The sequence below is a fragment of the Acipenser ruthenus genome, chromosome 11 (genome assembly GCF_902713425.1).
Source record: "Acipenser ruthenus chromosome 11, fAciRut3.2 maternal haplotype, whole genome shotgun sequence".
NCBI lineage: Eukaryota > Metazoa > Chordata > Actinopteri > Acipenseriformes > Acipenseridae > Acipenser > Acipenser ruthenus.
Genome location: NC_081199.1, coordinates 2,552,900 through 2,579,636, shown reverse-complemented (window position 1 = coordinate 2,579,636; position 26,737 = coordinate 2,552,900). Strand labels below are relative to the sequence as shown.

The 26,737-nt window shown below is 47.6% G+C and overlaps 2 protein-coding genes across 5 annotated transcripts in view; one reads left to right on the top strand and one right to left on the bottom strand.

The window, feature by feature from the left end:
- LOC117426184 (signal peptide peptidase-like 3) overlaps positions 1-10,322 on the bottom strand; it is a 29,846-nt gene extending 19,524 nt beyond the window's left edge. The window contains exon 1 of one of the 2 annotated variants that reach the window (XM_034043561.3): positions 9,906-10,322. In XM_034043561.3, the coding sequence (XP_033899452.1) occupies positions 9,906-9,928 (23 nt within the window). In that variant the 5' untranslated portion in view covers positions 9,929-10,322. The remainder of the gene's footprint in view (positions 1-9,905) is intronic. The other variant, XM_034043562.3, reaches the window with a different exon arrangement.
- Positions 10,323-13,206: 2,884 nt separating this feature from the next.
- LOC117427828 (hepatocyte nuclear factor 1-alpha-like) lies at positions 13,207-26,488 on the top strand. 3 transcript variants are annotated; one of them, XM_059032850.1, is made up of 10 exons: positions 13,207-13,707; positions 18,005-18,204; positions 18,554-18,737; positions 18,906-19,156; positions 23,715-23,788; positions 24,262-24,424; positions 24,795-24,986; positions 25,227-25,345; positions 25,485-25,593; positions 26,067-26,488. In XM_059032850.1, exons 1-10 carry the CDS (start codon positions 13,382-13,384, stop codon positions 26,201-26,203), a joined length of 1,755 nt encoding a protein of 584 aa, XP_058888833.1. In that variant the 5' UTR covers positions 13,207-13,381; the 3' UTR covers positions 26,204-26,488. The 3 variants fall into 3 exon arrangements, with proteins under 3 accessions (XP_058888833.1, XP_058888834.1, XP_058888832.1); XM_059032851.1 differs by lacking the exon at positions 26,067-26,488 and adding an exon at positions 25,913-26,057 and having other exon boundaries at positions 23,715-23,872; XM_059032849.1 differs by having other exon boundaries at positions 13,208-13,707; positions 23,715-23,872.
- Positions 26,489-26,737: the final 249 nt, after the last annotated feature.

Below are 26,737 nucleotides of genomic sequence, written 5' to 3'. Positions count from 1 at the left end.
AATGGTAGGAGCAGAAATATTTGGTTTGCCGTCAGGAGGTAGCACTAGTTTTAACTGGTTTTTCTCTGCTAGTTTTGCGCAGTATCAGCTCCTCCTCAGTTCATAGAAAACTATACATATGGCTGCTGTTCTGGAGTGCTGCTGATGAAAACAGTTCAATAAAACCATATTGCTCTGCTATAAACCTGAAGGAACGGTTTCCTTAAAAACACTGCGCTTGTGTGTGCAGCAAGAGAAGCCGCAGGACTTTCATTTGGAAACAAATCAAAAACAGAAACTGAACAGGTGGTTCTAAACAAAGCAAGCGTTATTGCAACAACGTACAGTAACCGGTAAAGGACTCTATTTACATTTGGTTTAAAAAATAAAATAAAATAGAACATGCAGTTAATTAAACGTTTATTTAAAAAGGAGGACAAACAAACATTTTGTCAACAAGCCAAACTCAACAACTGAACACATGCTTTATCACAGCCTGTCTGTACAGTATGTAGAATTTGGTTGACTGTACACCCTCAGGCTCTGCCCTTTCTTGTGTTTATCATACATCAGATGTTTAAGCTGAAAACATTACAGTATCACTGTAATGCGAAGGGCCGTTTATTCTCCGCCCCTGTATCACAAGGTGCAAAGTGCAGGAAACCACAGGGACCAAAGAAAGCCAACGATTATCAGTACAGCAGTGAGTAGCAACACGCAGTATCAAAGCAAAGCAGACCTTGCTATCTGGAAACTGCATTTGTTCTACTGAAACGCCTCTAGCTGATAATGTCCCTCTCATTAACCCCACTTTAAATCGCATTACTTTGCACAGCCAGACAACTCCACACTGCAGAGGAAAGGCAAAACCTGCTGTCTGCCCACACAGCCTCTAAAACTCAGAATTCATTTTCCAGGAGAAGAGATTAAAATCAGAAATCAAAATGGCTTGAAAACACATGAAACTGGCCTGTGAAGCATGCAAGGGCCGATAAAATAAAATAAGAAAAACAACAGACGCTCAACCCTCAGGTCAATCTCGCAGACGTTAAGCAAACAAGACCAGGTCAGCCGCTGCTCTTAAGTTTGGGGGGGGGGGGGTTATTAAAAGTGGGAAGTCTCCCGCGAGCCCCCTGCCAGCTGCTCTCTGTTATAACCCCATACACTACGAGCCAGTCCCTTTATTAATATCCAAGCCTGTAATCAACCTCCCTGGACACAGCACACGCTCCACATCTCCATTATCAGAATGATAGGACAGCAGTTAAGACTTCCCCCATCCACAGTAATTAACAAGCACATGAAAAGCCCTGCAGCTGCTCTGGGAATGCGGGAGAGTGGTCAAGAGAAAGAATTTAGTGGAACATCCGTCCAATACCCACGTGCAGAATTGCAGCTCTATTACAACATAACATACTGCAATGTGTTAAAGCTGGATAAATATATGGGATATTTACATACTTCTGTTCCAAAAAAAAAACAAAAAAACAGAAGAGCCAAGAACGACAGCTTATTTTACGTGCTCTACCATTTAGTAGCGGAATACAATAAAAACAGCCAGCTTATAAAAAAAAAAAAATTAAAAGTACTTCCTGCCCAATAATGCCATCCTGTTGATGATAGACATGCTGGCACAGTTCCAAGCCACAATCACCTAGACCGCTACATAACGCAGTTTGCAGAGTCTTCAGAGCAAGAAGGCTTTCATTTTACAAAAAAAGAGGAAGTCATCTTCTGCGCCCCTGCCTGATGCGATGGGAAGATCACTTTCGAAAGTCCTCCCTGGGAAGTCGGTGGCAGCTCCCAGAGAGACGGACCCATGATTGCAGCCCCTGGTTTGAGCTGCTTGTTCCCACATGCCAGAGCAGCAGAGAGCGGAACAATCGCTGACATCACTGCTTCGTGGCCAGACCACTGACTGCACACACTGCGACGACTGGGTTCACAAACTCTAGTTACTGGAGCAGCCAACAACAAGTCCATCCCACGGTAATGCGAGGACACACGCGCACACACACACACACACACACGGACCATCTGGAATCAATTACATCCGGCGTGTAACCCTTACACATTGCCAGATAAAAATACAAAAATATTCCACTCTCGCTCCGTTTGCAAACGAAAGTGAAAAGGAAATGCTGGGAAGACTTGTCTTTCTGGATAGTGCTGGGCTGCGACGGACAATCCCACAGCCTTGGCACAAACCCACTGCACCCCACCCTCACCCTCACCCTCACCCTCACCCTCACCCTCACCCTCACCCTCACCCTCACCCTCACCCTCACGGTCCTGACAAGAATAGAACAGGGGAGTCTGCTGCAGATTGAGATTAAACCACAAACAGGCCCTAATCAAACTGAAACAAACCATTAGAAAACACTGAACGCACACACACACACACACACACACGGTTCATCAGCAGCTTCTATTCACTGTGGTATCAATCCCGTACATTAACGTTTCAAGGGGAGAGTTTGCATCTACTGTAAGCTCAGTGTTCAGTGTGAAAGCGAACAGGGTTGCAGCAGCTTTATGTGATCATGGCCTGCCCTGTAAAACAGCAGGACCTGCAAACTGTCAGTCAGTCAGTTTGCAATCTGTGCCAGCAGCAATCTGTCAATAGCATTAGAGTAAAAGAAAAAAGTAAAGTGCTGTTGCTTTATTCAATATTAGAATTGGAGGGATGTTTAAATGCACAAGTTAAATCAAACAAAACTCCTCCCTTGCGGTCCCGTTTTAAAAACAGCAGAAGGACCATTTTTATTGAAAGCAGGCAGAGCTGTCGGAGGGCATGATTTTTCTGTTCTGCAATACTGGAATGTTTTGCAAAACTCTCAAAAGGCACAACTACAACTACTTCATCTGCATGAAGAAACTAAGGACCGTTTGCTAACTTTTCAAAAGAGATCCCCACAAATCAACAATTTGAGATCTTTCCAGTCCAGTGTGTCGGGCCTGCTGCCTAATTTAAAAGGACTGAAATGCCTAGTCCCACTGTACACATTACCTTTTCAACAGCCACCAACCAAATGTGTTGAACGGTCACTGAGCCACAAGACATTTTGATAAGGAAACCAGGAAGTTCACAAAACAAACTGACCTAAAATCAATATCAATATCAACTACCCTTTTGTTACAAGTAATCTGTTAGGACACAGTCTGTCAAACCATAGCCATTTAAAAAGGTCACTTGCACAAAGACAATCTTACTAGACGTGCGTTACACCATTTCCATGTGGCTCAAAGCCAGGGATGATAAAAGGCTGTGGTTTTGATAGCTATCAAGACTTCACATAAAAAGGATTGTTTCCAGCTGGAGCTTTAACACACTAGTGCCCATCTGTATTGAAGTCCAGTCCGAGTCAACACAAGAAGCAACGAGTGGATTGGTTACCACCCCACCCCCCGTCTCCCCCAGAGAGCTTTCTGACACAGGAGGAGGATTCTATGGGTAAGAGCTGGGAAAAGCAACCGCCCCCTTCCCCTGCCCATCTGCACCCTTGAAAGTCACACAGAGTCATTGTAGCTGTACAAAGGGCTGCCTGCCAGGAACTGCTGAATGGCCTTTCTCCTAAACAGCGTCCGTAGCCCCTCGCATGCACACTGGCTTTTGTTCCACTGCAAGAAGCTCATGCAGACGCCACCAGCAGTGTAGTACGCATAGCAGCAGCAGCAGCAGCAGAGGTCTCTGGTAACTGTGAATCACTACTGGTGCCCCGTGCTGTTAGCTGGGATTAACTTGTTTGTTACAGATGTCGTTTCAAGCTGCAAGCTGCTCCCAAATACCTGAGCAGGGCAAGCAGCTTCGTAATCAGCTCGTTATAAAAGCCAGGCCAGTCGAAAAGGAAGGGTCAGGCTCCCCTTAATCTCCCCCCCCCCCCCCCCCATGCCCAAATAGCACTGTCTTCTAATCAAGGCAAAGCCTTAATCTAGCAAGTGACGCCCAGTAAAGAAACAAAGGAAAACACCATCCTTTGAACAAGCCACAGGAGCCATATATGGTTAACCATGTACTGTAGTATTTACATTAAGAAAAGAAAGGCACCCAGACCAGGTTTGCATAGGACTACTGGAGTCGGAGAGGCTGCGATTGTGATATGAATGTACAGTGTCCACAGGAAAGCAGCACAGCTTGAAAATAAATGGGTCTACTGTACAGGTTACACAAATGGCTGGTTTTAAAACACTTCTATTAAAACCACAGCCGACCGGACTACGCAAGCACAGAGACAGACCGTCCTCTCAGCTTATTAACAGGCATGCATGCGTTTGTTATTGTCCGTTGTCTGCTGTGCACTGCAGTGGGGGTGGTTTCCAGTCGCTGGATGTTGTTAGCAGTATATTGGTTTTTTTGTAGGTGTAACCTCAATAAGCCAGACAAATTGCACGTCTGAACACACACCCAGTCTGCGAGGGGTACAGCTGTCTTGCCGTTCCCTGTGCAGAACCTCAGCCTTGCTGAAGAGTACCTGCTGGAGGTGATCCCACTTCATTTGACATAGCTACACCTAAACTCAACAGTCAAGTAACAGTTACAGAAATCTCAGTAATGCAATTCCACCCGATTCTATTGAGCCGTTTCAAACCACCGGCGTCTCTGCTCAAGGTAAAGCCCGGCTGGCTCTGTCAGCTGTGCAATGGGGAGTCTTGCTTCAAACCCTGCAAGGTATTCCAGCAATTCTTTTAGAAGACACATAACCTTGCAGGGACAGGGTGTTACACAAGACTCAGGGAGCCAAGCACAGAAACTCAGGGTTAGACACATTCTCACGGCATCAGATAACTTGAGTAAACCCACACCCAAGCATATCTCCTTGAGTTATAAACTTTTACTGATGGAAACATTTACTGTGTTTGAATACTCAAGTGATACAATACCTGCTGCAATAACATTTTTTTAAAAGTAGTATTGCTTTATATATATAATTTGCATTTCACAATCTATAACCAGGTTTAACTGCAGAACTGCACAGGTCCGGTATGGACACTGTAACCTGAGAGGAGCCTGGACACAGGAAACTGCAGAGGAGACGACAGAGACGAGACTTTCCAGTTCAACAGCCAAAAATATTGTAGGGCTTGTCAGAGGAAACACTACAGCAGTGCGCAGCCAGGAAACTGACCAGTAAACCGCAGGGCAAGGCAGGAGGCTGTGGGGGTGTGGTAATCATCCCCATTCAACACTGGGGTCTCAGCTCAGAGTAACGCCTAGGGTGGCTTTTACTGGTACAGCAGTGCCACTTGAAGAATGTCAATAAACAGGTTTGACCATTACACAACAGTGCACTTAAAACAGCAGTGCAGTACGTAATCGCTCGCCATGACACGAGGCACAGTAGAAAGGTTGGGATCCAAGAAACATCCATTTTGAATACGTTTTTATCTCTGCAGGCGACTGTAAAATTTTCATTTCGGTGCTAAACAGGCGACCACCGTTGTGCTGGAAAGTCATATCCTAGATATTTAACATGGTCTACAGTTTTATCATTCACAATGCAGTTTACTTTTTGCATCCAAAGCATGTGGTGAATGCATCCTTTCTGCATCCAAATACTACCATGCTTTTAAATATATATATGCAGCAGCACCTGGGACGGGTCATGCTATATTTTTGGAACCCCCATTACCTACTCTTCAACATCGCTCAGATTCTCAAGAGAGACTCCATTTAAAACGATGCTGCAGCTACTGCATCTCTACTCATCTCTTATGTATTTGCACGTTACCACCTTTTCCTGTTTTTTTCCCTGAAATCTTTGCAAATAGAATGAATGATTGTAATTAACATCTGATATGGGTGAGGTTGAACTGAACCCAGTGGTGCAGGGGATAGGTCTGCCTACTGCCAGCCTTTCTACAGCTATTTGAGTGTGTTGTGTATTTCTGCTTACAGCTTGCATTCCCGCAGCCGGGATATGAAAGGGCGAGGTACACGGTTCAAAATGATCGAGCCTTCCTGATTGATCAGCAGGATGAACTGCTTTGCAATAGTACTGCAGCTCTGTCTACTTACACAACGCCGTCGCTGCGCTCACAATTTTGCTTTTTGTTTTCGTACAACGCCATCTCAACAATGTTTTGGTCCTGTATGAAGTGGATGACGCATAAGAAGGATTGAAAGTAAATTTGTCTCAAGGAAAAACAAATGAACTTAAACACCACTTAGGTAGCCATGCCTCAGCAGTAACCACAGGGTACAAAACCTCAAGAGAGTCTAGGCAAGCACAAGAATTGGCCGTGCAAGACAAACCAGCCCCGACTGGCTGAATACTATTTGTTTATTTAGCAGACGCCTTTATCCAAGGCGACTTACAGAGACTAGGGTGTGTGAACTATGCATCAGCTGCAGAGTCACTTACAACTACGTCTCACCCGAAAGACGGAGCACAAGGAGGTTAAGTGACTTGCTCAAGGTCACACAGTGGCTGCAGTGGGATTTGACCTGGGGACCTCCTGGTTACAAGCCCTTTTCTTTAACCACTGGACCACACAGCCTCCTATATACTCAATGTGCTGCTGTACAAGAGTTCTACCATTTCTCTGAAGAGAGGGCTACAGCATGTACCCAGCACAAATCTGGACCAGCTCCATATAAAACACAGCTTATCAAATACTACAAAACAGAGCTGGTCTGAGCAAACAAATCAGAAATGTATTAGAATGTGTTTAATTAATACAGCATTTTTATTGAAACTATTACATGCTCAGTTAAACTGCATGTCTTTTCAGAGTCGAAAGCACAGGATGTTTTAGTATGCACAGCATCAGATCAGAGTTAATTGCACTACATCCAAGTGCAGACAGTTTTGTGTGTTTCATATTAGACTCAACCTAGACATTACAAGACTTTAAAATTATGCACATATTGTCCTACATTTTTAGTAGTATTAAGTGTGGAGGAAATTAAGTGAAAAATGCATATTTACACCAAAACAGTACTGCTGTGCATCATCAGAACATGCACAGCTAGGTCTTAGACCTGTATCGCGGCTTTCAGTAAAGGATGCTTCCTGAATGCATGTCAGTATTACCTGCATGTCACGACATCCGGAGACCACGGTGCTGAAATGACATCACTGCCAAGCCTTCAAACCCAACAGCTGCATCCGTGTGGTTCTTGTGTGTGGCAGAAATTCAATTCTGATTCAGGCTGCAGGAGTTTAATTGCTTTAACCTATTTACCTGTATGGGAGTATTGAAAATGCCAAGTCCATATAGTCAAGTAAAATAAATAAATAAAAATAAAATAAACCGTCACCCTTCAAATCATAATCCACAATTTTAACACAAAGACTTAATGAAGCTCACCGATGGTCTCCAATATGCAGAAGGATTCAATTCTGCGGAACTGCTGAATATCCACTGTATTTACTTGGAATAAATCGGATATTTCAAAAATCCCTCCTCTACAAAATCACTCTTTCATTAGAGGACTACTATAAAACACACATGATGAATTACAATTCAAAGTAATGTCCAACTCAGGAGTGGCAAAACCCAATACGCTGCACTCCTAGTGAAAGGCATATTTGAATTTGCTGCAGTTCAGAACAAGCCTGGATACGTTGAATTTTGGGAGTGTTATTTTTGATTTAGCAGACGCCTTTACCCAAGGCGACAGAGTCTCGGGTGTGTGAACCATGCATCAGCTGCAGAGTCACTTAGAACAGCGTCTCACCCGAAAGACGGAGCACAAGGAGGGGAAGTGACTTGCTCAGGGTCACACAGTGTGTGAGCTGGGATTTGAAGCAGGGACCTCCTGGTTACAAGCCCTTTTCTTTAACCACCAGACCACACAGCCTCCTAATAATCAGAATAAGCACACTTAAAAACAAATGGATGATAATAAATCACGGTGGGTACCCAAGACTGGAAGAGAAGACAACACAAGAGTTATTTAAAACTGCTTCTCAATGTACCTAACATTTGAATTCTGCAGAGCGGGCTGGCAAGGTCGATTCCTGTCCTCACACTTTCCCACCCCCTGTGGTGCATTCAAATTGATTTAGCACACACACTCGTCTGCATTTACTTACAAAACGCTAACTGACCTCCTGTGACGTTTGCTCAACCTCCTAGCACTAATGAATGCAGCTCGCCTTGGAACCGGGTCTACGCTGTGTTCCCACATTACTCCAGTTCTGACAGAACTGCATTGGCTCCCTGTCCGAGAGAGAATAGATCTGGTATAGCCCTAAATGGAATAGGTCCGGACTCTCTTGAAGCTGTTCTTAAGGTCAGAAACACCACAAGGGTGCTGTGCTGAATCAGGTCTTTCCATACCTCACCTCCTAGATTTTCTAGAGTTCATTTTGGAGGCCGTGCCTTTGAGGCTTGAGCAGCTTTTAGGAATTTGTTGCCTGTAGAAATTAGAGTCTAGCCTCTTGAAATTTAGGTAGCAACTCGAAACCTGGCTATTTAAAAGAGCATTTGAATAAGCACAGAGAGAACTAATGCTGTATTTCATGTGTATGTTTTATTTCCATTGTGATGTTTTTTTTTTGTTTGTTTTTTTTTTAATTGTATTATTGGTCTAGACTTTTTAAAGCCTTAATGTTTTGTACAGAGCTCCACTCCCATTCCTGGTGGAGCTATAAAAGTGTCCTAAATAAATATATAAAATAATGAATGATGCTTTCCTCCACACTGTTGGTAGAGGTTGCAGGACATGGCTGGTTGACAAAGGGAAAAGTGCTGTGAAAACTGAACTTTTTGGTCACGCTTTTTGGAGACCCTACAATGTAGGAGAGGCTGATACTGACTTCAAAGCCAATTGCTTTAAAACATCTGCGCTTTCTGATCCTCTGTGCCGTTGATACTCCGTCAACGACACCATAGTTTACAGGTTGAACGCGCATTCCTAGTCTCATCCGGCATTTACAATTTCAATCCTGGAACATGAGTATACTGTTTTAAAACCTTTTTTTTTTTTTAAATATAAAAGTCTGTATAAATGTGTGCTTGCTGGGACGTCAGAGTGGACAGTGTGACGCATACATACAGCAGACACACGGACAGTAAACTGTATGTCCAGCCGTGGAAGCTGGTGCAAGGTCTTCTGGTAAAACAAAAGTCAAAAGAGAAAAAAAACACACACACCATTTTATTTGGTGAAAGAGCAGCTCTTAAACACAATTGCGTTGGTGTCTAATGTGATAACTTTCAATCTGCGTTCTTTTCAACCCGATTCTTTGTTGCGCGGTGTATTTTCTGGTGTGTTGATTTAGTTGACAATTAACTCTGACCCTGGTTTTAGGAGTCGGTATTTAAACGGGTTTGATGAGGTCCCAATGCACTTCACCGGCAGCCGCTGCGCGTTCACAGGAGCTGCCGAGTCGGCGTGAACCCGCTTTGACAAAACCAGCCGAGCCCGTGTGAAGTGGAGATCGCCTTGCACATGCGCAGAATGAGCACGCCGCCGGATTTCCACCCGGTACCGATTCGACGCCACTCCGGTTTGCACTGCGAATCGAAAAATGATGCTGGCCAGCAGCGCCGTGCTCACAGATCTCACAGCCCGGTGACACAGCGCCCCCTCCAGCTGCTGCACCAACTGCCACACCGGGGACGCGGCGGCCTTCCTTACATCTTTACCCGAAATAGCGGAAAAGAAAAACACACTAGAAATATTAAAACGCGTTATTTTAATTCCATTGCAATGAAGGTAAGCTATGGCAAGTCGGATTTATTTTTTTTAATCCACCGGCGGAAAATAGTGCCACTTCGGTCTGCGGGTTGAGATTTTGTCTCCGAGATATAAATAAACAATTATTCATTCATCAAATCAACGCGTATGTCGTGTTAACTGCGATCCCAATCATGCAGGGGGGGCTGGGGTCCGAAAGACAAACTGTCAAAATTGCCATTATATCAAAGGGTCCTCGGTTTCTGAATAAGCAGGAATAAATAAAAAATGAACTCACCAGGAAAACGTTTGCTCCGCCATCTCACCGAAAGATAAGGACGCGATGGTTGCAGAAGGCAGGGGGGGTCCTTTTTACTGAATCTTTGGGATTAACTCCGGTTTTTTTTTTTATTCGGGATAGGCTCTTAATACCAGCCTCTCATCAACAACATGGCGCAGCTGCGGTGCTTAGTATATACTGCAAGAGAAAGAATCCCAAAAAAACACCTTTTAATGAAAACTCTGGGCTTCCTGTCGTCTCTTCGCCTCCAAGCAGGGCTCGCTCGGGGCTCGTACCTTCCTATTGTCGTTTTAATCCCATGTGCGCCTCTCTGTTATTTATTCCTCCGTGTCGCTCACTGTTTTTTTTCTCAAGCTGCAGGGGTGTAATGGAAGCCGCGCAGCTCGCTTTGTTTTCAATGGCCGGGGACGCGCGTGTGCGTGCGTGTGCATGTGAGCGAGCAGGCAGATCGGCGGCGTGCGCGTTCGCGACTCCCGTGGCTGCATCTCAAAAGCGTGCCCGCTCCCAGCAAAGAGAGCGAGTGAGACTTGCGGTTTTCATTGGTTTAGAAAGCAGCAGCTGACCTAAGGAAAATAGCTTAATATTGATCTGCGGATCACTATATATATACATTATCATTGTTATCATTATCATTATGAATGCATTTCTCAGTTGTAATTGAGATGCGTGGATGTCTTCTCAGGGTTCAGTTGAGTAACCCCCCACATGCCTGTCTGTCAGTGCATTGGTGATGATGGGAGTCTGTAACCTGAAGCCTCACTCTCTCAGCCTGTCTCACTGATGACACACAGAAAGTGATACATCGTCACTGTAGCTCACCCACAGCGTCGCATGTGTGTACAGTTTTCCGTAACCCAATTTGTTGCTCATCAGTTAAAGTCACATAAATGTGCTGAATGATTCCACAGAACCCTACCCCTAACCTTAATTAAGATGAGGGTTTGGGTAATTTAAATGCTAAGTTCAGTGTCCCAATTCTATCAGCTGGTCCGTCGCTGAAAAGCCTGGCCCGTCTTTCTGCACCTCTGCCTGTTAAAATATCCTGCACACAAACCCAGGAAGAAACTTCAATAGCGCCCATTGTGCGTGTGCGTGTGTGTGTGCGTGTGCGTGTGGGTGTGTCTGTGGGTGTGGATGTCAATTTTAGGGGGACCTTCGAACTGTTTTCAATTTCTATGAGATATTCCAAGTAGTTTTGTATTGCCTTTGGTTTAATTTACTGTAACATTTGCCTCAAGCCAAACCTTAACCCAGTCATTATTTCATTACTATGATGAAGCTGTGATACTGGCTGTACTATGCTGTATATACTGGACGCTGTGGTGCTTGACGTGTTAACTGGTGGTGTTTTTGAAGATTAGGGCGCCCCCTGTGGTCATTGAGGCACAGAACAGCTCCAGTATTTTGCTCTTGATGGGCTTGAAAGCAGGCATTGTAAATCACTGCCTGTCAGGTCACAGGAACGCAATTGTCGTATTTCACTAGCGTTCGCATTAGAAGCACATACCAATGCACTCAGTGCAAGCACTGTCGGAAATGCATAAATTGAGGATCTGTGTCTGTGTGTGGATCTGAATGTGTGTGTGGGTGTGCGTGTTTGTGCGTGTGCCCTTGTCTGTGTGTGAAGATCTGTGTGTGTGTCAGACTGAGATCTCAGGAACACAGTGTGCAGAGAGAAAGGTCAAACAGCTCTGCTAGCTGCTTCGTACAAAGAGGCTCTCATAAATAAGGCTCTGTGAGGATCATTCAACACAGAATACAAACCGCTGTGCAGCAGTAAACACCTGCAGTGCAGAGTGTGGCCACCAGGGGGTGCCACTGCTCAGGAGAAGCCAGAGTGTCTCCCCTCATGAACCTGGAAGCATCACCCGGCTGCATATACATGCGTTTGTTGTTTTGTTTCTTTAGTTTGTCTTTTGAAGTTAAAATAAAAAAAAAATGCAACTCAAGCTGTGTTCTTACAGTACCGTATACATAAAGCATTTGACAGAAGTCTGCTAACACTTGCTAGCCCCTGTACAGCAGCATCATAACCAGCTTCTGTGTGCAAACGCGATCAAGGCTTACATTTTACAAGTTGTTTCTCATTTTGTTAGGTAAAGATGCTTTGAGAGTCAGGCCCTTTATATCTTACTGTGTGATGCATTACTAATCCACGGACACAGTCTGGAACCCCAGGTACGTCCTGTGCTGTATCTGATGCGAGGGCAGGTCCTGGGACAGACACACCTGCTGTGAGTCATGTCAAGGTTGCCTGTGTGTGTTGCTTTAAGGCTTGAGAGTGCAGGTGCTGTGTCAACTCTCTAATATTTAACAAAACAAGTTCAGCATGGCAACTTTCCAGGCCGGACATAGCAGACCGCCCTGCAGACCCCAGATAAATCCAACACTGCTTAGGATTCATTACGGGTTTGGAAATAAGACTCCCATTGCATAGCGGTTTGATCCATTCCTGGTTTTACTATGAGTTTAATAAGACACACCCAGGCTTGTTACTATCTATACACACCGTGGCTAATCGCGCTCACAGTAAAACATGGAATGGGTTTTCTAGGAACTGTGAAGTACACATGAGCGCTCAATAAAGTACTTTGGGTTCAAAGCAAAGTCCAGCCATGTTTGTTTTTAGTTTTTTTAAAATTTTATTTTATGGTTTATGTTGTAGAGCAGGTTAGAAAGCACTTCGGGGCAAGTATGGGCTGGTAAAGGGGAGCCCCAGCTTCTCTCTACAGGGGTAGTATTGCACTGGGGCAAAGTGAATGGAATTCTTGTCCTTCTGTTTAGGAATCGAATGACCCCTTTCAGAAGAAAGCTGTGCACATAGCAGTCCTGTTTAGTGTGTGTCTGCGTGCGTACTTCCCCATACAAACGTTTACCACAGTAAAAGCATAGCAAAATGTAGTAAATCATGGTAAAGCATAGGTAAGTATAGGAGAAGCATGGGAAAACTGCAAATGTGCCGTGCAAATTGAACACGGGTAAACTTTTATAAGGGTATGTGTGTATGTGTGTGTTTGCCTCTGTGCGTTTGTGTGGGTGTGCGCCCGTGCCTCTCTGTGTGTGTGTGTGTCTTTGTCTGTCTGTGTGTCCTGTTTGCTGTTTTGGTCGAGGTGTGTTTACAATGCACAGAATGGACTGTCATTCCCAAGCTGCAGTTTGTCCAGCGCTGGCTGGCTGGCTGGCTCGCTCACGGGGGGTACAAAGTTCGATCCCTTGCACCGTGTGTGTGTGTGGGGGGGAGGGCGGGGGGGGGTAATAGATAAAAATGAACCTTGGAAAATGAACCCAGCTCAAACGTAAACAGATAACTGCGGATTCCTTTTATCAGCTCCCAGCGCTGAGCAGAGTTCCACTTTGGGCTGAAATCAGGAGGATTCAGATTTGGGTTGTTTTCTCGGAGAAAGGCGGGCATTGTTGCAGTGAACCTGCAGGCCGGGGGAGAGAGGAGGAGAGGAGAGAGGAGTGCAGAGCCCATGGGACAGAGCAAGAGGAGGCTGAGTAAGATCGTCATGGTCACCCGCTTGACCACCTTGCAGCAGGAGCTGCTGAGCGCTTTGCTGGGGTCGGGGTTGAGCAAGCAGACCCTGCTGGAGGCTCTGGGGGAGATGGAAGCCTGCAGGCCCCCCCAGGCTGGGGAGAGCCCCCTGGAGGAGGGGGAGGACGAGCCACGGCTGGGGGGGGTGGAGGACAGCTCGGAGGAGGAGGGGGAGGAGTTTACCCCCCCTATATTCAAGGAGCTGGAGGCCCTGAGCCCGGAGGAAGCAAGCCGACAGAGAGCCTTGGTGGACAGGTTCTTACAGTAAGCACCCTGGGGGGAACCTCTCCCAAACTCCTCTGCTAACCCTGAGCGCTTCACAGTCCGGGGGCGCTAGGAAGAGTCCAGCTGCTCCTGGTGCTTCCTGTGTCCGTGATGCAGCATCCTAAGTGAAAAGGATAGAATAAAAAGAGAGCACATGTACAAAACTAACAAGGCAAAGTGAAAATAGGTAGGCTAGCAGTAAGGGCTAGCTGTATAACCTAGCAGTCACAGTGAGCATGGTTAGATCACAGCCTAGCAGTCACAGTGAGCATGGTTAGATCACAGCCTAGCAGTCACAGTGAGCATGGTTAGATCACAGCCTAGCAGTCACAGCGAGCATGGTTAGATCACAGCCTAGCAGTCACAGCGAGTATGGTTAGATCACAGCCTAGCAGTCACAGCGAGCATGGTTAGATCACAGCCTAGCAGTCACAGCGAGCATGGTTAGATCACAGCCTAGCAGTCACAGCGAGCATGGTTAGATCACAGCCTAGCAGTCACAGCGAGCATGGTTAGATCACAGCCTAGCAGTCACAGCGAGCATGGTTAGATCACAGCATAGCAGTCACAGCGAGCATGGTTAGATCACAGCCTAGCAGTCACAGCGAGCATGGTTAGATCACAGCCTAGCAGTCACAGCGAGCATGGTTAGATCACAGCCTAGCAGTCACAGCGAGCATGGTTAGATCACAGCCTAGCAGTCACAGCGAGCATGGTTAGATCACAGCCTAGCAGTCACAGCGAGCATGGTTAGATCACAGCCTAGCAGTCACAGCGAGCATGGTTAGATCACAGCCTAGCAGTCACAGCGAGCATGGTTAGATCACAGCCTAGCAGTCACAGCGAGCATGGTTAGATCACAGCATAGCAGTCACAGCGAGCATGGTTAGATCACAGCCTAGCAGTCACAGCGAGCATGGTTAGCTGTATAGCTCCACAGTGAAGAGTGCGTGGTTTGCTGTCTTACCTGTGTAACTGACCAGTATCTGAAATATCAGATAAATCACCTTCTTTTGAATCGCCTAAACTGTCGTCTCAGTCCAGAGTCCAGTCAAACAGTTTGCTTTGCTTGAAAATTCAAAATTATCTACACCTTATTTTACTATTTCTTATGCATATTATTTTACTGATCCAATAGATATTTTTAATTGAGCTCGTTTTGTATTTCTATGTATTTTTTTTAGACAGCCTGTGCCCTTCCGAACCTAGTTAACCCTTAAGCAGGCACCTTGTTTTACCAGAAATCTGTTTTACTGTGCTTTCCTGTGGCTTCTCCCTTGCTTTGCCCTATGGCTTGACCCTGCTTTAACCCCATTAGGCTGGAGTCTTCCTGTCCACAATTCCATGTTGCAATCCCTTCTCGTGTCCACTGCAGGACTGCCCTCACCTTCCATTCACCCTCTCTGTCCCTCTCTGTCCCTCCTCTCCAAACTCAATGCTGCTCCACTTACTTACCCTGCTCCCTCACTCGTCTTCAGTCTCCTCCTGTCATCCCTGTCTTTCTCTTGCCCTCCCTCTCTCTCCCTAGATTTGACTCCCTCTCTCTGCTCCCTTCTCCCCAGCTCTCTGTCCCTTTCTCTGCTCCCCCTCTCCCCAGCTCTCTGCTCCTCTCTCCGCTCCCCCTCTCCCCAGCTCTCTGCTCCTCTCTCCGCTCCCCCTCTCCCCAGCTCTCTGCCCCTCTCTCTGCTCCCCCTCTCCCCAGCTCTCTGCTCCTCTCTCCGCTCCCCCTCTCCCCAGCTCTCTCCCCAGCTCTCTGCTCCTCTCTCCGCTCCCCCTCTCCCCAGCTCTCTGCTCCTCTCTCTGCTCCCCCTCTCCCCAGCTCTCTGCCCCTCTCTCTGCTCCCCCTCTCCCCAGCTCTCTGCTCCTCTCTCTGCTCCCCCTCTCCCCAGCTCTCTGCTCCTCTCTCCGCTCCCCCTCTCCCCAGCTCTCTGTCCCTCTCTCTGCTCCCCCTCTCCCCAGCTCTCTGCTCCTCTCTCCGCTCCCCCTCTCCCCAGCTCTCTGCTCCTCTCTCTGCTCCCCCTCTCCCCAGCTCTCTGCTCCTCTCTCCGCTCCCCCTCTCCCCAGCTCTCTGTCCCTCTCTCTGCTCCCCCTCTCCCCAGCTCTCTGCTCCTCTCTCCGCTCCCCCTCTCCCCAGCTCTCTGCTCCTCTCTCTGCTCCCCCTTTCCCCAGCTCTCTGCTCCTCTCTCCGCTCCCCCTCTCCCCAGCTCTCTGCTCCTCTCTCCGCTCCCCCTCTCCCCAGCTCTCTGCTCCTCTCTCCGCTCCCCCTCTCCCCAGCTCTCTGACCCTCTCTTCGCTCCCTCTGCCCAGTTCTGTCTGCCCCTCTCCGGGGGTTTATTTTAAAGGCATAGCTCGCTAGTCCAGGCGGGGCCCGGCTGGTTACTAATTACCAAGCCCAGGTATTATTCCCTTTTCTTTTGTAAATTTAGAAAGGAAAAAGCACCTGTTTTGCATTCGATGATTAACTCCTGATTATACATTATCTGGAGTGACAGCGGGAGATAGGCCCGTGCTGAGTTATTAATTAATACATCAGCTCCCATCGCCCCGGGCTCACACACTGCACAGAGAGCTGCACACAGAGGATTAATACAGCTCTGTGTCAAACCTGCATATGATACATGATGCCTCCTGCATGAGACAGCAGGTCTTACTGCTGTGCATTTAGAGAGCTGAATCTCTCACACATTGGGATATACACGATACTAGCCTGGAGATACTGCAGTAATGCTGGTTTAGGACAATCCTTTAATAAGAAGACTCTTTCGCAGTGAAAACGTGTATAGTTTGAGAACAGCATAGTAGGAGACTGTTCTTCTAAGAGAACCTTCCACCATCAGCACCTAAACCAACCCTTACTGATTTAACATTTCAGTGTTCATGCCAGTCTGTGTGCACGTGTGTGTGTGCGCTTGTGTGTTCGTGCGTGCGTGCATGTGTGCGTGTGTGTGCGTTTGTGTGTGTTTTTACTGGAAGACACATTTTGTAAATACACCAGCAAAGTAAGAACCACAAACGTGGTCACTTGGTCTTCTGATTTCGGTCTTTCCTCCAAAACTTGGTCAAGAAAAAATGAAAAATGCAAATGAGTTGTTTCCTCTCTGCTCCTCTTTCACCCAGTGTGGAGCTGGACTTCGATCTCTGAAGAATCAGAAAGTGTCATGTAGTGGGAGTCAATGAACCAGTGACTGTGTGACTGTGTGTGTGCGTGATTGTGTGACTGCGTGTGATTGTGTGATTGTGTGTGACTGTGTGTGACTGCGTGCTGTATTCACACTTTCTCTGATCAGCTGCCATACGGTCCTGCTTTTGTTGGAAATGGAAATATAGCGATTCGTTTTTACATTGGCAACGCTGAAATGCAAACAGCTCTGTTTTATTGTCCCAGCCTGCTCTGGACTTTGTTCACTGTTTCCACTGTTATCAGCAGGGACTTTCCACCTCAAACAGACAAGCAGGGGGGCTGTGTGAAAGAAGTTAGGTTTCCATTTCATATTTGAAAATACAGTCCTTATATATATATATATATAAGTACGAAGCACCCTTGACCGTTGTTCCATAGTCCAATTTCTGTGTTCTTGTGCATATTTTATCCTTTTAGTCTTGTTCCCCTTTCTTAACAGAGGTATTCTTACTGCAACACATCCTTTAAGTCCTGATTTCAAGAGTGATCTTCGTACTGTTGATTTGATGGACAACGACACCTGTGCCTTCTGCCAGTTCTGTTGTCAATTCAACGCTTGTCTTCTTTCTATTCCTTAAGGATATTATCTTCAAGTATCGCTCATCCTTGTTAGACAGCTTTTTGGGTCTTCCAGTCCTGGGTTTGTCAATTCCAGATGATGTTTCTCTGTACTTGTTGATTATGCTTCAGATACCACACCTTGAAAATCGAGTGATGGGAGCTATTTCACTCAATGTGTTTCCTTCTGTATGCAAGGCAAGGTTGTTATAAAAGTAGAAAACACTAGAGGAGGCTTTGAGGAAACTGTTGATGCTCATAATGCATCAGAGTAGAAAAATGCAACATGTCTAAGACTTTTGCACAGCACAGACTTTTGTACTTGTGTACACACACACACACGCCTGTGCTCAGTCATTAACTCTGCAGTGATGAGTGCAGTGCACAAGTTATAATTCAGCTCATGCTGATAACAAGGCAGGCTGATCAGATTAACCCCTTAGTTTGTGATCGACACCGACACTGCTCCAGTAATATATCTGCAGTGTTCTGCTAATTCTTCTGAGCCCCAGTGTGGAGGGGAGATCTCAGCCCGCGTCTTTCCCTGTGTTGTGCCAGGCAGGACTCATGGCACGTGGCTAAGATAGTGAAGAGCTACATGCAGCAGCACAACCTCCCCCAGAGAGAGGTAGTGGATTCCACCGGACTGAACCAGTCCCACCTCTCCCAGCACCTCAACAAGGGCACTCCCATGAAGAGCCAGAAGAGGGCAGCACTGTACACCTGGTACGTGCGCAAGCAGGGAGAGATCAACCAGCGTAAGTACAAGCAATCACACAAGCACCTGAACCATTCACACGCTAATCACACAGCATAGCACCTGCTTCATGAATGTACAATACTGTGTATTTATCCTGAAGCCGTGCATTAAACACATAGTTAAAAAATGACATTTCTTTCTCTGTGGGTTTGTGTCACTCCCCCAACACTCACGCAATGCAAGCAGCAATGACATACAATGTTAACAGAACATTGTAACTCTGTATATATTTATTTATTATCAAATCTCCCTCTTCAAAGCAGTGGTGCAGTACTAGCCCTGTGTATTCTAACAGGACTCTCTCTGTGGTGGTGTTCTGACTCGCTCACCTCTCTGTCACTCCTCAGAATTCACCAATGCCAGCCGGGGACTGCTGGGGGAGGACCCCAGCGAGGAGCTGACCAATAAGAAGGTGCGGAGGAACCGGTTCAAGTGGGGCCCCGCCTCCCAGCAGATTCTCTTCCAGGCCTACGAGAGACAGAAGAACCCGAGCAAAGAGGAGAGGGAGGCGCTGGTGGAAGAGTGCAACAGGTGAGAGAGGAGAAGAGGGGAGTGGAGGAGTGCACCAGGTGAGAGAGGGAGTGGAGAGAGACAGGGGGAAGAATGGGAAAACGAGTTAGAGGGGGGCGTGGGGTGCTTTCAGGGGGGCGTGGTCACTGTATTGTGGGTGTACCCCTGACAGCTGTGTGTGTGTTGCAGGGCGGAGTGTATCCAGCGTGGTGTGTCCCCCTCTCAGGTTCACGGGCTGGGCTCTAACCTGGTCACGGAGGTGCGGGTGTATAACTGGTTCGCTAACCGGCGCAAAGAGGAGGCGTTCCGTCACAAACTGGCCATGGACTCGTACGGGAGCCAGCCCCCCCCTCCCCACAGCGCAGCCTCCGGGAGCGGGGCTGGAGCACACAACAGCAACCCCCTCAACACTACCGGGCTCTCAGCCAGTCCTGCACACGGTGAGGCACGAGACACACACAGGGAGACACTCAAACAGGGAGACAGAGATACACACACAGACAGGGAGACACAGACCGAGAGACAGACACACACTTAGACAGGGAGACACAGACACACACAGACAGGGAGACAGAGATACACACACAGACAGGGAGACACAGACCGAGAGACAGACACACACTCAGACAGGGGAGCCCAAGCCAAGGCCTCTCTCTCCCTGGGATGCTCTCGTTACAGCAGTGCAGGCTCCTGCTCCTGTTGCAGCCCTTGTATTGTACAAAGAGCCCCAGTGACAGAGCTAATGTAACTGCAGCAGTGACCTGGAAGAAGGAAACATCTAACCCTGATTGTCTGTATGCACAGCTCAGAGACAGCTGACAGGAGGAAAGAGACCCCATTGGGGCTGGTAAGGGTTAGCTACCCTTGTCGGCAGTATCCAGCTCTGTGTTTACAGGATGCTGGAGACACCCGCCCAAGGCTTCTAAGAAATTAAAGAGAAAAATACCCCTAGAGTCTGCGAGAGCGGGGGCGGAAGATGACTCAACGTTGGACAACACGGTTAACGACTTAGGAACGGAAACGGATATGAGTATGGAGAGTACTTCACAAAAGACTAGTTCAAGATCTGCAGTTAACAAAGACATGGAACTCCAGGTTTGTGTCTGCGGCTGGAGCAAGGCGACAACGGCCAGGGGTTTGAAGATTCATCAAGGGAGAATGAAATGCTTGAGGGAGAAGGGACAAGGGCCTCGCATTGATCAGTACTTCTTACGAAGTCAGTCAAGTCAGTCGAATGAAATCCAGCGACAGGAAGCAAACCACAGTTCGCAGGATATCAGCACCCCTGTCATAGATGTGAGGAGGACTTGCATGGACACAGTTAGTGATGAACCTAATGATCCTTGTGAACCCGGTCAGACAAACCAGCATAAGAGAGAAAAGAACCTCAACGGGCACAAGCCTGGAGTTAAATGGCCAAGAGCTTGTGAGAAAACTGCATGGGACACAGTAAACACAGATCTCTGCGTTGCATTGGAAAGATTAAGTGGAACAGTTGAAAAGAAGCTGGATAAATTTGGGGACATCATCTACGCATATGGAAGTGAGAGGTTTGGAGTTGAAAAAAGGAAGGAAAAAGTACAAACTATTCCTGGAAAGTCTAGACGGCAGCAGGAGATTGAACGCTTAGTTAGAGAAAGGAGACAGCTGAGGAACCAATGGAGAAGAGCAGAACAAAGTCAGAAGGAGGGACTCAATCTCTTACAAAGGGTCATAAAAGATAAGCTTGCAACATTGCGCAGAGCTGAGCGCCTACGGAAACGCTACAAAAAGAAGGAGCGTGCGAGAGCTAACTTTTATAAAGACCCATTCAAATTTGTAAAGAAGTTATTCACCAGTGAGAAGAATGGCACACTAAAAGCATCTAAGGTTGAGCTGGAGAGATATTTGGAGGAAACACATACAGATTCAAAAAGGCAGGAGCCTATGTCAATTCCGTCAGACATCCCACCTATCAATCCACCAGAATACCAAATGGAGGACTGTGCACCTAAGTGGAAAGAAATAGAGCAAGCTGTGAAAAAAGCAAGGGCTTCATCATCTCCAGGGCCTAATGGAGTTCCGTACAGAGTGTACAAGAGTGCTTCAGGAGTTCTACGAATTCTGTGGAAATTGATGAAAGTGGCATGGGAAAAACAGGTTGTACCAAGAGCATGGCGCCGAGCAGGTGGAGTCTTTATACCTAAAGAAAAAGATTCTACAAGCATCAGTCAGTTTCGTCCCATTTCCCTATTAAATGTAGAAGGCAAGATTTTCTTCAGCATTATTGCTCAGAGATTGTCAGCTTACCTATTAAAGAACTGCTTCATTGACACTTCAATACAAAAAGCGGGCATTCCAGGTTTCCCAGGTTGCTTAGAACACATCAATGTGATCTGGCAACAAATTCAATCAGCTAAAAAGGAGAGGAAGGAGCTCCATGTGACATTCCTGGATTTGGCTAATGCATATGGTTCAGTGCCACATGAACTACTTTGGGCAGCATTTGATTTTTTCAGTGTACCGATGACAATAACAAATTTAGTGAAAGCCTATTTTGGAGATTTGCAATTCAGTTTTTCAACTTCAGAATTCAGCACTACATGGCAATGCCTAGAGGTTGGAATAATGGCAGGATGCACCATTTCTCCACTGGCTTTTACCATGGCAATGGAAGTAATCATTAGGGCATCAAAATGGGTAGTAGGAGGAGAGCGCTTGGCTTCTGGAATGCGACTACCACCAATTCGAGCATACATGGATGACATGACAACCATGACTACAACAGTAGCCTGCACTAATCGATTATTGGGCAAATTAACCAATAACATTGAATGGGCACGAATGCAATTCAAGCCCACTAAATCAAGGAGCATCTCTATAATTAAAGGCAAAGTAGTAGATAAAACATTCTTCATTAATGGTGAGGCAATACCAACAGTATCTGAGAAGCCAGTGAAGAGTCTTGGGAGATGGTACGACGGGGATCTAAAGGACACAGTTCGTGTGGGAGAAGTTAGACAACAAGCAGTGGAAGGGTTGAAGAGCATAGACAGCTGCGCTCTACCAGGTAAACTAAAACTCTGGTGCTTTCAGTTTGGTCTACTGCCGAGGTTGCTGTGGCCACTGACTGTGTACGAGGTTTCTTTGACAACAGTAGAGAAGCTGGAAGCTTTAATCAGTTCATACATCAGGAAATGGTTGGGAGTTCCACGCTGCCTCAGCAGAGTGGGACTTTATGGTAAAGGAATACTGCAGCTACCAGTCTCTGCTCTAACCGAGGAGTTTAAGTGCGCCAAGGTCAGACTGGAAATGACATTAGTAGAGTCACGCGATATATGCGTAAGGGAGGCAGCACCTGTGTTGAAAACTGGAAGAAAGTGGGCGGCAAAGAAAGCTGTGGAAGATGCAAAGGCTGCCCTTCGAATTGGTGATATCATGGGGCAAGTTCAGCATGGAAGAGGGGGTCTTGGTTTCAGTTCAACTCCTCCTACATGGCACAAGGCGGCCCCAGCTCAAAGAAGGAAGCTGGTAGTCAACGAGGTGCAAAAGCAGGAGGAGAGGATGAGGTGTATAAAGGCCATTTCCCAGGCCAAACAGGGAGAATGGATGAGATGGGAGAGTGTGGAACAACGCAAGATTGGCTGGCAAGACCTATGGTCAATGGAACAGAGCAGGATCAGTTTCCTCATCAGGTCAACATATGATGTTCTCCCATCACCACAGAACCTAAACCTCTGGGTAGGAGAGGATCCCTCATGTCCTTTGTGTTCATCACCTGCAACATTAAGGCACATTTTGACAGGATGTAAGGTGGCTCTTAGCCAAGGACGGTTTACTTGGCGCCATGACCAAGTGCTGCGATGTTTGGCCTTAGCATTGGAAGACAAGCGTAACATGACCAATAAGTTGCCACCTGTTCCATCAAAACATTACACACAAAAGACAACATTCCTCCGCCCAGGAGAGCAACCACCAAGAAAAGGTGTTAAAACCAATCCTCGCCCAGGACAACTGGAAGCTGCTAGAGACTGGAATATGCTGGCAGATGTTGGTCAACGGCTTATTTTTCCACCTGAGATTGCCACCACTAACCTTCGACCAGATATTGTCTTGTGGTCTGGATCAGCACGCCTTGTTCACCTGGTAGAGTTAACAGTGCCATGGGAGGACGCTGTAGATGAGGCGTATGAGAGGAAGAAACTGCGGTATGCTCAACTAGCCACTGAAGCGGAACAGCGAGGATGGAGAGTTCGGGTTTACCCAGTGGAAGTGGGTTGTCGAGGATTTGTGGCACACTCTACAACCCGGTTTCTCAGAGACGTCGGATTCAGTGGCCAAGAGTTGCGTCGCACAGTGAAGAACTTATCTGAAGCAGCAGAGAGGAGCAGCAACTGGCTGTGGTTGAGACGGAAAGATTCTGGCTGGGGACAGGTAAGTAAGCTGGGCTGAGTTGAGTGGGGGACGGAGGGGGGTGATGCTGGGACGCCAGAATCACCGTCGAGCCCTCTTGAGGTGTCGTGGGCTAGTCGACGAAACACTGAGGATGGAAGGTGCCCACTTGAAAACCCCAGAGATGTACCCTACTTAGCTCAATCCAGACGGTTGTCATGCTGATGCGCTGGGGAGGCCGCACTTTGGTTGATCCCCGGAGCCAGCATCGCAGCCGTTGTGTGTGCTGATGCGCCAGGGAGGCAAAATAAGCTAATCCCTGGAGCCAGCATTACACTTCAGCCATTAACACCAGACAGAAGGATATCTACATCATCATATGGAAGGAAACGTAAATGGATGGAGACGCATATGGATCACATTAGTTTACTGTAAAGCTACGTCTTAGTTGGTGCTTATCTTGGCGAGAGCCGAGTTCAAATCAGCATGAAGTTTTAACATCTACTCTCGTGTAATGGAAATCATAATAATAATAATAACAAATAATAATAATAACCAGGGCCTTGCCCATTTCAGTTTAACCTGATTTATAAAGAGAAGCATTTCTCTTTTCTCTCTCTCTTGAAGGAGTAAGGTACAGCGAACAACAGGCCAACGAGGGGCTGACATGCAGCATCAGTCACCATGGAAACAGCGGCATGGTAACCACACAGTCTATACTGCAGTCTGTGTCTCCTCCCGGCCTAGAGCCCAGCCACAGCCTGCTGAGCAACGACTGCAAACTGGTGAGGGGAGACAGAGGAGAGGAGGAGGGGAGACAGGGAGGAGATAGAGCACAGGGGAGGAGGGGAGAGGGGAGACAGGGAGGAGATGGAGCACAGGGGAGGAGGGGGAGAGGGGAGGCAGGGAGGAGATAGAGCAGAGGGAGAAGAGAGAGATCGCCCAGACACAGCCTGCCACTGCAAACCAGTGAGGAGATGGGGAAGTGGGCAGTGGGACAGGAGAGAGAGAGAGGGGAGGGGGACAGAGCCCAGCCACTGCATGTGAAGCAGTGATTGCACACCGGTGAGGGGAGAGAGGTGCTAATACACAGTGTATATATATGTATAAGTGTGACGCGTACGGTGCTGTGCTGTGCTGCACTGTGTGACAGTCTCCTCGCCGTCCCCCCCAGGTGTCAACTGCAGGAGGGACCCTGCCCCCAGTCAGCACCCTGACTGCACTGCACGGCCTGCTCCCCCACTCCGCTCACACACACCCCCAGACCCAGGGGCTTATCATGGCCTCGCTGCCCAGCGTCATGACCATCGGCCCGGGGGAGTCCTCCTTCGTCATCGGTAACGGGATTCTCTGGTACCTCAGTGCTTTGTTAGTGCCCTACCTGCAGCCTGCGAGTGTCTGTGTGTCTGTGTCAGAGCCCTTCTGTATTTGAGTGCTGTAGTGCAGGGATGGAAACGAGACTCCCGTTGCGTAGCACTTTGATCCATTCCTGGTTTTACTACGAGTTTAATAAGACGCCTCCATCCTCCATTCAGACCCTGACATAGTTAATGATCTCATTTCACTTGTTAAACCTAGAGAGGAATTGCCTCCAGGACCCTGATTGGACAGCCCTGGCCTAAGCTGTACCCTTTTTAGTGTCTGTCTCCGGTCTGTCAGTCCTGTAGTACCTATCTGTGCTGTACCCTGTCTCACTCTGTCCCACAGGTCTCGCCTCCACGCAGTCTCAGAATATCCCCGTCCTCAACAGCGTGGGGGGCGGGCTCACAGCTCTCCAGCCAGTGCAGTTCCAGCAGCAGCTGCACCACGGACACCAGCAGCCAATCATGCAGCAGTTTCAGAGTCACATGGCCCAGAACTCCTTCATGGCCACCATGGCGCAGTTTCAGTCCCCGCACAGTGAGTCTGGGGAGGGGGGCGAGCATCAGGAACAGGAGACGGGGGCGGGGGGCTTTTTAACACACACTCCACACCTTGAGCTGTTTAATACATGCCGGGACACTTCAGTGTAATAAACCTCTGCTATCAAAATGAGGTCATTTTTCAAAGCAAACTTACTGAGCAAAACAGAACACATGCAAAAGCAATCCACTGACTGTACCCCTCTGATTGTAACTGGATGTCTCTGTGTTTTTCCAGTGTACAGCCACAAGTCAGAGCTGCCCCAGTATGCCCCCACCAGCCTCTTCCCTCAGACCATGGTGATCACAGACACAGGGAACCTCAGCACTCTCACCAGCCTGACCGCCGTCAAACAGGTAACTGCACACCTGGGACAGGTAACGCCTCTCACCTGAGAGAGGTACCTCTGTGACTCTCTGATGCCAGGCTATAGCTGCTGCACTGAAATATTACATGGAAAGAATCCCTTTCTCCTCCTCCTCCTCTCTGCTGCAGATTCTGACCTCGGATCCCGACAGCCAGTCGAATACTCCGACCCACACGCCCGTGTCGCACTCCCAGGACGGGACCCTCCACCTCCTGCAGGGCAGCCCACCTGTGGCAGGTAACACTCCAGCCATTTCCCTTCTTAAAAGCCTTGATGAAGACTTACTAGACAGGGTTGACTGGATCAGCCTATACCAGCTCATTTTATAACACTGAGGAATGGCCCTGGATTGCATCTACCCCTTTACTGTAGGAGTGATCCCAGGGTAACAGGGATGGAAATAAGACTCCCATTCCACTGCAGTTTGACACATTCCTGGTTTTGCTATGCCTTTAATAAAGACACACCTGAGCTTGTTACCTATACACTACAGCTAATCAAGCTCTCAGTAAAACCTGGAATGGGTGAAACTGCTATGCAATACTTCCATTCCTAGGATAACCATGGACAGATGCAATACAAGGCGATTCCCCAGCTCTAAAGAAAACGCCAGCTTTGGCTTCTCCCTCTGGGCTGGAGGCTGATCGAATCGACCCCTCTGCATTGAAGGGGTTCAGTAAAGGGCTTGACTGTCTCCTCGCTCTCCGCAGTGTCCTCTGCAGGCAGCCTGGTGATGTATCAAACCCAACAGGGCAACGAGAGTCACCCCCACCTCCTGCACCCCCCCCAGGGCACCATAGAGACCTTCATCGCTGCGCAGATGACCTCCTCCTCCTCCTCACAGTAGCACACATTCTGGAAGCAGAGAACATCCCAGACCCTCATCTTCACCCTGGCTGCACTAGGTGGTCCGGCTGAGGCTCCACACAGAGCTGGGAGGATGAACCCTGGTGTGCTGGAGAAGGTTCCCCCTCTGCTCTCTCATATAGTGTAACTGAACCAAAGAGCTGCAAACAACGCCCTTGCATACCCTGTGCTGGGCAGCCTGTCCATTGCCTTTGCCATGCATGATCTTTCTCAATGTTTTGTAAAAAAAAAAATTTTTTGTTTGAATACACTTTTGTTGAACCTGTCCTGATTTTCATCACTTGATTCCCCCAGCCTTACATCTGCAGGACTGGAACTCCCATCGCATAGTAGTTTGAGCCATTCCTGGGTTGAATAGAGCACACCTGGAATGGGTGAAGCTGCTATGCAACAGGAGTCTTATTTCCAGCTCTGCTTTGGCGTGTTTGTCAAGCCTCGGATTTCTTAATGATCAATGCAGTGATGTTAATTGTCCCTTGAAATTGGACTCGCTGCAAGGTTACAGTGGAGGAAT

What these genes read in the sequence shown, in the direction of transcription:
- LOC117427828 (XM_059032849.1), top strand. Translation starts at nt 13,382, where the DNA reads ATGGGACAGAGCAAGAGGAGGCTGAGTAAGATCGTCATGGTCACCCGC. An exon ending in CTCAGCCAGTCCTGCACACG is followed by an intron (nt 19,157 to 23,714) that starts GTGAGGCACGAG and finishes TCTCTCTTGAAG; the next exon opens with GAGTAAGGTACAGCGAACAA. An exon ending in TGAGCAACGACTGCAAACTG is followed by an intron (nt 23,873 to 24,261) that starts GTGAGGGGAGAC and finishes CGTCCCCCCCAG; the next exon opens with GTGTCAACTGCAGGAGGGAC.